The sequence below is a fragment of the Indicator indicator genome, chromosome 1, assembly GCF_027791375.1.
Source record: "Indicator indicator isolate 239-I01 chromosome 1, UM_Iind_1.1, whole genome shotgun sequence".
Lineage (NCBI taxonomy): Eukaryota > Metazoa > Chordata > Aves > Piciformes > Indicatoridae > Indicator > Indicator indicator.
The window spans coordinates 98,610,286-98,621,935 of record NC_072010.1 but is presented as its reverse complement, the minus strand read 5'-3'; the positions used below and the strand labels follow the sequence as shown (position 1 = coordinate 98,621,935).

Here is an 11,650-nt window from a genome sequence, read left to right as displayed (position 1 = left end):
ACTGGCTTCTGCCACTGCTTTTGCTAAGGTATGCGTATGATCTCATTAAACTCTTTATTCCAATAAGGAGGGGGAGGTTGTGTTACTTTCCCTCCTGTCTGTGTGTGGGGCAGACGGTTTGCAAGAGCGGACTACGTTAACTCAGGACAGTCCATTTTTGGTGCCCAATGTAGGGCTCAAAAAGCAGGCTGTCTTAACCAAGACAGTCTATTTTGGCAGGAGACACTATCTCCCCACTGAGAGTGGGCTGTGTTAACTCAAGATAACTAGGTAGTCAGGTCCGTAGTCAGGCCTATGGACAAGTTAAAGTTAATTGATGATTACAGACAGTACAATAACTGCTTGATAGCTTCCACCAACAACTCACGTTTCTTCCCTTGATCTCCTTGAAGAGTTTTTAAATGTTGACAGCTTGAAAGAGTAGAGACATGGAGGGAAGACAAAGGACAAGGGTAACCAGGAAGGCACTGAGAACCATCAGCACAAGTAGGAAGAAAAGAGGCCTCCATAAAGAGATCCAAACCCACAGGAAAAAGAGTGCTGAAGCCTATTACATACATAAGGAGGCAGGACTGTAGACAAAAAGGAACACAGGAATCCCTAATAAATCTAAGACAAGTGGATATGGTCTAAGCACAAGCAAACTGCTTATTCTCTAATAAAAATATTACTTAGGCCAGAATGACATCATGATCAAGTCTTGAACCAGAAGGTTCACAGGAACCAAGGAGACAGGAACCTGTCAATTACTTTATAAGGTCCAAGAAAGGCTTTATGAATGTGCAGGTCTCTAGCTTTCACATATATCAAAGATATTAACTGCTATGCTAAAAAAGATGCTGAATAGCATTGAAGTGTTAATTTATACAGACTGATAGTCCTCTACATCACTGCCAAGGAAGGAGAAGCAATGGTTTGAAGCGACAAGGAGTGGAACATGCACCTCCAGGCACCGGGTTCACATTCACCATGAGATAGTTTTGCTGAGTGCTGCCAGGGGATGCCAAGAGGAGGCTTCAACATTACAAACAACCCTGAACCACTCTAGGTAGCATCAGGTTACCTACAGAGTGGGGCCATGCCTTCACCTGCCTCACTGCTGCAGCTCATCTCCAACCCTGGCAATGGTAGCACTGTGTCAGCAGCCAAAGCCACGGCAGCAATGAGAGGCCAGGCAAGACTCACTACTGCCCTCACAGGGTGTTCACACCTGAGCATTCAAGCTGACAAATACCATGTTTAGCCAACTCACAGTGGAAGAAGCCCTCATTTAAACAAGAGCAACAAAAAATTTGCCATTGCCACGTTTAGCACCAACTCCAAACCTTTGCTGGTGAAGTTAATGGGGTGACTGAGTAAAAGAAAGGAGAGAAACAAACTACAGGAGTAAGGAGCAGAGCTGTTCCCTCCCCCAGCCATTAACATGAACTGGAGGGAACTACAAGAGAGAAATTTCTTCCACTGTGCATACTACATCCACGTGGGCCAACTGAAAAATAAAAAGCTGTGTGTAGGTGAGTGGTCAATATAAGATTTGAGCCAAATGCAACATCCTCCCCTCAACCCTGCCAAACTTTTTTCCTTATCAGTGGCTGTTAACAGGTGGGCACAAGCAACCTGATGTGAAGGAACTCAGAGGCTCTCTCCCTCCTCGCAGGCTCTTCCTTTTGTACTAAATTCAATCCACTGATAACCACCAGCACAGGCTATTCCACCTGAACACACCTTTCTGCCATGACCCAGTAACCAGAGCCAACCTTGGGCAACAGGGAAGGTCATGCTATGACTGAAAAAAATTCCCTTGGAGTAAATTAAAACAAATTGACACCAAACACCTGCTGAGTTAGGTTTGTCAGACCCTACGAAAACTTTTGGTAATGGACCAGAGCTGAGGGAAAATGGGAAGAAAAAGGGAGAGGGAGAGAGAGAGTTTAGAAGTAAGAGGAAAAGAAAGATATCACCACTCCTTGGATCCAGCACTGATTTCACAGAAATAGTCCAAGTTCTTGGTGGTGGGTGTAGATTCCAACAGGGTCTTCTGTGGTAAACGCAATACATGGGCCCTGGAAGTTGTGGTCCTTTTATACCCTTTTGGCAGGAGTGGGGGAGCATGGTCTCTCCAAATCACTAGGAGAGCGGTGCACTAGGTGCCTGTAGTGCAATGTCTGTTATATGGTGCTGTTGCTCATTGCCTTTCTATTGTTTTGTTGAAGTGGTGTTAAAGAGGGAATTCTCACCTCTGCAGACATCATCTCTTGTTAAACCATCTGCCAAGCCAGCAGCTCTCCTCCAGAGCTATTAAGGCCATCACACTGTCCATTCAAGACTAGGTCACACCTTGTTTGAAACAACAGAGTCATTAGGGCTATCGGCCCTACCACACACATTGGTTTGAGACAATAGAAGACTGTGCTATCAGAGACTCCCATGGCCAAGCATGCCATAGGAAAAGAAAAGTTAGGGCTCACAGCCCTGCTCAGCCTGGCCTTGAATATTTTGAGGGATGGGGCATCTGTTCCAGTGTTTCACCACTTTCATTGTAAAAAGATATCTTCCTTACATCTAGTCTAAATCTGCCCTCTTTTAGCTCAAAACCATTTACCCCTTGTCTTGTTGCAACAGGCTTGGCTAAAAACACTGTCCCCATCTTTCTTTAACTCCCTTTAACTAATGAAATGCCTCAGTAAGATCTCCCAAGAGCCTTCTCTTCTCCAGGCTGAACAACCCCAACTGTCCCAGCCTTTCTTCACTGGAGAGGTGCTTCAGCCCTCTGATCCTTGTTTCATCCATGCTCTGGACCTGCTTCAACAGGTCCACATCTTTCTCGTGCTGGGACTCTGCAGCTGGACACAGTACTCGAGGTGGGATCTCATGAGAGAAGAGTAAAGGGGGAGAATCACCTCCGTTGACCTACTGGCCATGCTTTTGATGCAGCCCAGGATAAGGCTGGCCTTCTGGGCTGAAAGCACACGTTGCCTGCTCATGTGTAGCTTTCCACCCATCAGTACCTCAAAATCCTTTTTCACAAGGGCTGCTTTCAATCCTTTCATCCCCCAGCCCATACTGATATCATGGATTGCCCTTTTCCAGGTGCAGGACCTTGCACTTGCCTTTGCTGAACCTCGCGAGGTTCACACGGGCCCACTTCTCCAGCTTGTCCAGGTCCCCCTGGATGACATCCCATCCCTCTGGCATGTGGACTGCACCATTCAGCTCAGCGTTATCTGCAGACTTGCTGAGGGTGCACTCGATGCCACTGTCAGTGTCACGGATAAAGACATTAAACAGCATTGGTTCCGGTATGGACCCCTGAGGGACGCCACTCGTCACCCATCTCCATCTGGGCATGGAGCCGTTGACCACTCCTCTCTGGATGCGACCATCGGCCAATAAAGGCAGAGAGCGGCGGCAGCAGCAGGCGGCGAGGAGGGCTGCAGGGCGATAGCGCTTCTCAGCATGAGCAGGCGGCGATGGATTCCGCACCAGGAGGGCGGTGCCATGTCAGCGGCTCCGGGGCGGAGGCGCCGCAGGCACCACCTGTCCCACCTGTCCCGGCCGGAGCGGGGCCTGCGCACGGCAGCCGACGCAAGAACCCCGCCCCACAGCGCGGTTCCCGCTAGGAGCTGTAGTTCGTCGCGGGGTCATTGCTGCTGACCGGAGCGAGCGGGCGACTACGCTTCCCGTCGGCCCTCGCGCCCACGGCCGGCACGGCTGTGCCGTGCTGCCGGATACCGGCAGTGACAGCGCCGCCGCCATGGGCTGGGGAGCTCGCCTGGGCCTCCTAGGCGGCCTGGCCCTGTGGACGCAGCGGCAGAGGGCAGCGGCGGCTGCCGCCCAGGAGCGGCGGGACCTGGACCTGAAGCTGGTGCAGGTGGTTTTCCGACACGGGGCGCGTACCCCGCTGCGGCCCCTCCCTGGGACAGCGCCGGTGAGCAGTGGCACGGGCGGTGGGATGGGCAGGGGAGGATGGGGCTGCGGAGCGGGGCCGGCTGCCAGCGGGGCTGCAGTTGGTGCCCTCACCCCGAGCCGCGGGGTGCTCGCTGCTGAGCTGCTTCCATCAACTTGTAAATTGTGGATTCTCCTTTCCCAAGGCACTACCGAGAGTAAATTTGGGGAAAACGTGGGAATTCGGGAGTTAAAGTGGAACGGCGATAGCAGGGTCCCGCTGCCCATTAGTGGGACGGCTGCAGGGAGGCCTTAGAGGAAGGACGCCGCGGTGGGCGTTCCAGGGTGGTGACACTGCTGCATCCTGGGACTTTCCCGGTATCTCCCCCACTGCAGGTGCGGCGGGCACGCTGCCAGGACCTGCCTCGGCCTTACCGTGATTGATCTGTCCCCCATAGCCTCCAACGAGGCTTGCACCGCTTGAGCTGCCTGAAACTAGTTGTAGTAGTTTGCTAAACAACAGAGACTTCGTTCAAATCCTTCTCCTGTAAGGGGAGAAAAGCAAGTATAGCATTTCATGCACATCACCTGTGCATGATGCACTGCAGATCAACAGCTCCTCAGTGCAGCACTGCTATCCTTTCTGTATGAACTCGATTAAGAGATTGGTCCTCTTTGGCTGTGGTTGGCAAGACAGCACACAATAGCAGCCCAGCATTGGCTTAATGCTCTTTAAATCCTGGTTTTCCACTGAAGCACCGTTTGTTTGTTTCAAAACAGGTGGAATGGCTTCCCGCTCTTTTAGATGTACCTCCTCAAACTAAGTTTGATTACATGGTGACTGACCTAAATGGAGGACCTCAACCTCCCTCACCCTATGAGGAGCACTACAAAAAGACTCCATTCAAGGTGACAATGTATTTCATGGTAGCTTCACGGTCCCACTGCAGACTTATATCATGTTCCACTGGAGACCATTCCTTTTCCTTGCATATAGGGTGGTGTGATTGCTGGACAACTGACAACAGTGGGGATGCAGCAGATGTTTGCCCTAGGGGAAAGGCTAAGGAAAAGCTATGTGGAAGAAGCCAGCTTTCTCTCACCAATATTTAAGCCTGCTGAGGTCCTGTGAGTCTCCCAGTCCCTCTTTGCTTCCTCTCCCCTAACAAGTAGACCTGTAGTAGAGAAACTTTCTGACCAGTATACCCTTCTACACCCTATAGCACGGTGGATGGCCCCTGGGCCTTCATCTTTGCTCAGCCTGCAGAGCCTGGCACTAGAACTCACTCATGGCACTAGAACTCACTCATGGCACTAGAACTCACTCATGGCACTAGAACTCACTCATGGCACTAGAACTCACTCATGGCACTAGAACTCACTCATGGCACTAGAACTCACTCATGGCACAAAGCATCCAATTCTCCAGCAGTCCTGAGAGTGATACCAGGGACAGAATCATTTCCCCTAGCTTTAGCCATTGACAGTGATATTGTGCACCTTTATGGTGAGCAAAGAGAAACCAGCATTGCTGGAGCACAATTTAACTCACTGTAGATTAAACAACTAAATAAAGCACACCCTGTTGTTCACATCATTCGTGCTGGGAGTGTATGATTTAGGATGAGATACAAATTACTTCAGAAAAGTGCCACTTTTGTAATCCCCATTGCCTCTGAGGGGAAGTTAAAGGACAGTTTGGATACAGGCATCTACTTTAGAACAGGCAAGATAAATCCTCCCACAGTGTGAGTTCCACTACATCTTCCCCAGCTGCATCTGCATCCATGTGAAGGAAAAAGTCCTGCCTCACACTCTTTCTCTCTTTCAGTGTCCGTTCCACTAATATTTTCCGGAATCTGGAGTCCACACGGTGCCTGCTAGCTGGGCTATACCAACAGCAGAAAGAAGGTTGGGGAGACTACTGACCAGTGCCTTTCCCTGCCTGCTCTCCCCTAGATGCGCATACCTTGCACATCCCAACTCTCTCTCTGGCTTCTGATTGCTACTTCTTCCCTAGTTCTTTGTACCTAGCCCTCTTCCTCATACTCTCCTGGTGCTGTATGTTCATGTCACTTGCTCCCTCTCCTTATGTAACTTTCTGCTGATGCTCTGCTTGGATCTGTTCCCACAAATGCTGCAATTTCAGAGCTACTGAGGAGGTTAGAATTGACCCACTTCAGAAGCAAGAGGGTAAAAAGTTCCAGGTCGAATGTTCACAAGAAGCACATCTGAAAAAAGTTTGTCAGAGAAACCCAAGTTTTCAGCCAAGATCCTTTACAAGTTCAATATTCAGAATAGCCTCTCAGCTCTATGTACAGTTGACAACTATGTGTATGTCCCAGTATGCTCTGGGATTTGAAGATCTCACTTCTGTTCCCTCCATATTCAGTTCCATGAACAGCAGAAGTGACATGCCAGAGCTCCTTACACCTCATGACACAGAAACTAATTTTTGGCACATGCAAATACTAGAACCAAAAAAATGAACACACAGAAAGCAGGCATCCCTGTGGAATTAAATGCTGTGTGCACGCAAAAAAGCACAGTGGATTGTGTTGCAGGTGATAGCTCAGGGGGAATTGCTATCTGACAGCAATGGACTTGAGCAGAGACTGTGGGAGTGATTAAAGCAGTCTAAAGACAGGTAGATGCACTAGTGATCACAGAAGCTTCCTTCTGCTTCCACAGGATCCGTTGTCATTGTCACAGATGACGCAAGTTCTGAAATACTTTACCCCAATTACCACAACTGCCAGCGCCTGAAATGTTTGAGCAGGTAATTGCCAGCCATCCCTCCCTCCCCATACGATTTCACTGCTGTTTCATTGCAGCAGTAGTAATTTTAAACAGCACATTTTCTTCCAATTTTGCAATTTTTTCCCCTGCCACTTACTGTTCTTTGGGAATGGTTAGCTAGTTGTATAAAATACTCAGTCAATTCATACAAGAAGTGGCACCAGAAGGGAAAAAAAAAATAAAGACTTTTTCTTGAGCAACCACTTTAATTTAGCCTGTGTCTAGCAAACACTCATTACTAGCTCACGTTCAGCTATTCTGTGGCGTTGCTGCAGGGCAGAATTAATGTCATCTACATCCCTTAACGAGTCTTTCAACTGCGAACATATTGGGCCTCCTTTTTATATTCTTCTGGTTTGGGGGTTATTACAACATTTCTGTCACATTTATACCTTGAAGAAACTGAAATTATGCTCAGCCTTGACATGTTTAGCAAAGACTAATGAAGTAAAATAAGGAATATCCTATACTAAAATAAGAATCATGTTTGCTGAGTCAGGTACTCCAAATGCCTGTGCCAGATTGGACACAGGATGGAAACTGAAGCAAGGCAAATACATTATAGTTTTGTTGGGTTATACATTAGCATATTTATGCAAAATTCAAGAGTTGCCAGAATTCACTCACAAGAGCTCATTGTGTAAGACCTGATCATAGGCAAAAGATTGTTCTTGACAGTGGTGAGGTGACAACCCCCAGAAGCAGTACATTCAGCCTCTTTCAGTAACATCAGCTGTCCAAAAAGGGAGTAAACTGCAAGCTCTTCTCCTTCCCCTCCAGCCTACCAATTGAGGATGTTCTGTGACCACATCAAGGTGGAGGTCCCAGTAAGAAGCACTGCCACATTTTACAGGCTACATATGCCAGAGCTTTTAGCACGTTTGATTTCAAACAGAAACTAGAGCTGTTCCTGAAAAAAAAATTAAAGAGCAAACTAAAAACTTTATCTACCTACTCCCCAACAGATCAGGGACAGAGAAAATAAAAGCTATGCAACATATTTTCCTTGAAGTACATGGTCAGCATGGATATTCTCAATTAAACTTCAAAAAATTGAATTTAAAACAGCATAAAGAGGCAAATGGTTTCTAACAAAATAAGACATGAACATAGGCCACAACTATTTAGGTGTTTCCCCTTTCCCACACCATACAGCAACCAGTTCAAAGCCTCTGCCCTTTCTTCTTTTATAAGGCAGTTAAAAGGTACTCCCTGAAGACACAGACTTGTACTGTTCCAGTATGGCCAGATCTGTTAACTGATACACAGCCCTTGTTTATGGGAACCACTTCTATGGTGTTCACTTATCTTCATTTTTAACCCTGTATTCATGAGAACAAATAGTGAGCGTTCTTCCTTTTCATCTAGACAGTGTTAGGCCACTCTGCAACTTAAGACTGCCAATGTCGGGAATCCCTCACAATCCTCTGGTGCTTCTCTTCTACCCCTCACTGATGTGAAACAAAATACCCAAAAGATAGAGATTTTGATGTGTGAAAAGTTTTTGGCTTGTTTTTTTGTAATTCCCTGACAGGCATAAGTTGAAGAACGCTATGCAACAGCCAGGTATCTCTGATGACTTGAAAACAATTAAGGAGAAGATGGGTATTGATGGTGAAAAGTCTGTGGATTTTTTTCTCCTCTTTGATAACATTGCTGCTGAGCAGGTGAGCTGAACAGTTCTATTGCACTGTCACAGAAAGAAACGTCCATATAGAGGAGACCACAGAGTGCCAACATCCACTGATACTAGTGGGTACACTGGTACTATTCTGTGCAATCCAGAAAGTTTATAGACACAGTATGGCCTTTTGAAAAAGCAAGATGTGGAGTCATCCCTGCTCTAGAATGGACAAAGCTTCATCTCCAGTATTTATGTTCTTACTTTGAAATCTGGTATCTTTTTCAAGCATAAGGAAGTAGAACTAAATAGCAGTTGGACCATTACAAAGTGCTTTCTCTTTTTTGGCAGTCAGCAGCACCTAACCACCTACTCCCAGTTCCAGCATACTACCCCCCTAAGCCACATTGCTTCTGCTACTGGAAGGAAGCTGGGCATATTTGTATCTCCCTTAGTACATCATTTTTACTGCAGCTAATGGTAATTGGTTTGACCATCAGTTGAATAGCTCAAGATGTTACACTCCTTCCACATAGAAATGCATTCTCAAGAACAAACACCCATCCTTTTGAGCACACAGAACAAGACTGTCTGTTTGAAACCACCCTAGAACTCCACACGAGTACTAAAGTACAAAACACTGTCACATGAACAGCTGTTTCTGTAGGCAGTCATCTATGTACCCTCAGGCTGGGTTCTGAAACGGTCAAACCCTATTGTTATGTTACATCATCTCCTTCCAGGTGCACAATTTGCCAAGCTGTCCTGTGCTGAAGGGCTTTCAGCAGACAGTTGAGCGTCGATCTGTTGAGTCGCTGCTTTTCATTCTGGAAGATGGTTCAAGGTGATCGCCTATATCTGTGCTTCCAGTCTTAGGGGTTGTCTTAGGCTTACACCAATTTACTGCAGCAGATAGAAGTCCTTTCTGATCTGCTGTATTCCTCCACTAGAGGCTATTGCGCACTCTTGAGGATTGTGCCTCAGCCATCTCAGTGTCAAGTCCAGTGCCTTGAGTGAGAACCACGAGCTAGGAAAAAGGAGGCCGTATTGAGGAGGACAAGATGCGGGCTTACATCCTGTTCTGCTGACAGCCAAGAGAGCAATCTCTGTGGAACAGTATAAGCCACTGAGGTAGGCAGTGAATGCTTCAGTTGCCACAGTTGTTAAAGTGAACCTGCATCAAAGGCAAAAGCAGAGAACAGGAGATACCTCTGGCCCCAGTGCTGAGGCTGCACACGTGAGGCTCCCCTTGCAGATGCACAACTGCAATCTGAACTCAAACTGGGAAGTTTATTGTAGAAATGGCACCTGCATGGCTAGGCTGAGAAGTGTTGGTGCTAGTGGAAAGGGTGACAAGCCCTGCATGCATGTAACTGCTTGCAAGAGTTTGCTACATGTAGTTAATTCCTCCACAGTTGTTTGTCAAGGTGGCTGAGTTGCTAGCTTAGCAGCCATTTTCCTTTCAGATTCATTCACAGCTGCCAGCTTTCATCAGGTGGTGATACAGAACAGCCTTTTCTGTTAGGGCAGTTGCCATTAGCCTTTTCTTTAACTTGTATTAGTGATCTTGGGTACTAAAAGACTGATTTCTCCCACTCCTGCAACACCTGGAAAAAACACACTCCTCTGTTAGGTAGAAGCTCCTTCACAGTAAGAGCTGTCTAAAGACCTCTCTGTTCAATACAGGGATAAACCCAAATTTTTAAATATTGCAAACAAATTCTTGAACCCCACCTCTCCCCATCCTGCCAAAGGACCCCAACCACTTCACAGTTGCTGTTTTGCAGTCAGCTACAGACAGCTTCCCTAACTGAAAATGATGCATCACAAAAATTACAACTCTGTAAACAAAAGAGCATAGAGAACATCAAGGAGTCTCAAGATTTCCCTGTATGTGGGCCACACCTTAAAAGATTGCTTGTTAACACCTCTCCCCTCCCAGTCTACAATCACATTAGAATCTCTGTGGTGTCTATGTAGCTGCTGACAAAGAAGCAATCATAAAATTTCATTGAATAGTTCTTAGCTACACTAAACGCATGCTATCAATTTGAAAGTGGAAAGTGTGTTCCCAGGCGTTCTTTTGAAATTATTTCATTTGAAAGTTTAAAAACTAGATTTCTGCTTCTTTTATAGGGAAATTCTTCAGATGAGTGTTGGTCTCCTTTTCCATACATTACAGAAGAATATTACAGAAGCAATAGAGTCCTCATCTCCAGCTCAAAGGGCCAGGTACAGGGCAGATCTTTTCCTCTATGTAAATTTGGACTTGCTGTCGGTGAAACTGGTTCAGAATGTTGAATGTGTCATCTGCTAGAAAAGGCATGAGTACTATTGGCTGTCCGTGAAGGAACACAGCCAGCATTAAGTTTGTTTTTCTTTCCTTTTCATCAGAAAGCTCATACTCTATGCTTCTCATGACACTACTCTTATTCCTCTCCTGGTGGCACTGGGCACCTTTGATCACAAGTGGCCACGTTATGCTGCAGATGTGACCCTGGAACTGTATCAGCACCGGCAGTCCAAAGAGTGGTTTGTTCGCATGTTGTACCTTGGAGAGGTAAGATCCCACAGGAAGTCCCTCGCACGAATCTTGGGCTTTTGGATTTGCTGTGCATGTAAAGTTGTAAAACAAGGCTTGTCCTGAGTACACCATCAAGCCAGATAAGAGTAAGACACCTAGAGCACGTTCATGGTAGCCAAAGCATCTTTTCTGTTGAGCTGGCTGTTGATCTAGAGTGAGTTTACACAAAGACATTGAAGCTCTGTCTTTGCCCCAACTAGCCCCTTGATGCAGAATGCAGCAGTATCAGGAAAAACAAAAAAACCAAACAAACAAAGAAAAAAGGGCTCTAGCAATGCATGAAATCTGTGATCTTGTCTCTTTGCCTTTGCAGGAGCAAGTGGTGAAAGGGTGTAGAGGAGGCCTCTGCCCACTCAAAGAATTTCTAGGAGTTCTTTCACAGTACTCAATCAGTCCAGAGGAATACCATAGTCTGTGCTCCCAAATGGAGGAGAATCAGCAAACTGACTCATGATTTACATTGTCTTAATTAAAATTAGTTTGTCACAATCTTTGACTACTTTTCTTTATATTCCTGCCAGACTTCTCTATTCAAAAGGTATTTTAGATGAGGGGACTTTTTCCTACCAGACACAGGGTGGCACAGTGTCACTTTTCACTATCAGCAGCAAGATGAAAGAAGCCACATAACAGAACAGCTGAAGTTCACTTCTGAGGTAGCCACACAAAAGCATGGAGAAGCTGAAAACAGCATGGGAGAGAAGAGACCTTTAAATTGCCCTGCTGCTTCAGGAATACAAAAAAAAAAAAAAAAAAAAAAA

General features: G+C 46.4%; 1 protein-coding gene across 1 annotated transcript; it reads left to right on the top strand.

Annotated features, from left to right (window-relative positions):
• The first annotated feature begins 3,754 nt into the window (after window positions 1-3,754).
• ACP6 (acid phosphatase 6, lysophosphatidic) lies at window positions 3,755-11,343 on the top strand. The gene is made up of 10 exons (XM_054387044.1): window positions 3,755-3,928; window positions 4,666-4,794; window positions 4,883-5,013; window positions 5,717-5,796; window positions 6,577-6,664; window positions 8,219-8,351; window positions 9,049-9,149; window positions 10,442-10,537; window positions 10,700-10,865; window positions 11,203-11,343. Exons 1-10 carry the CDS (start codon window positions 3,755-3,757, stop codon window positions 11,341-11,343), a joined length of 1,239 nt encoding a protein of 412 aa, XP_054243019.1.
• The last annotated feature ends 307 nt before the right edge of the window (window positions 11,344-11,650 follow it).

Bases quoted from the DNA above. Each gene is read 5' to 3' on its own strand.
- ACP6 (XM_054387044.1), top strand. From the start codon at position 3,755: ATGGGCTGGGGAGCTCGCCTGGGCCTCCTAGGCGGCCTGGCCCTGTGG. The intron at 6,665-8,218 runs GTAATTGCCAGC...ATTCCCTGACAG, and splicing joins CGCCTGAAATGTTTGAGCAG to GCATAAGTTGAAGAACGCTA. The intron at 10,866-11,202 runs GTAAGATCCCAC...TTGCCTTTGCAG, and splicing joins GCATGTTGTACCTTGGAGAG to GAGCAAGTGGTGAAAGGGTG.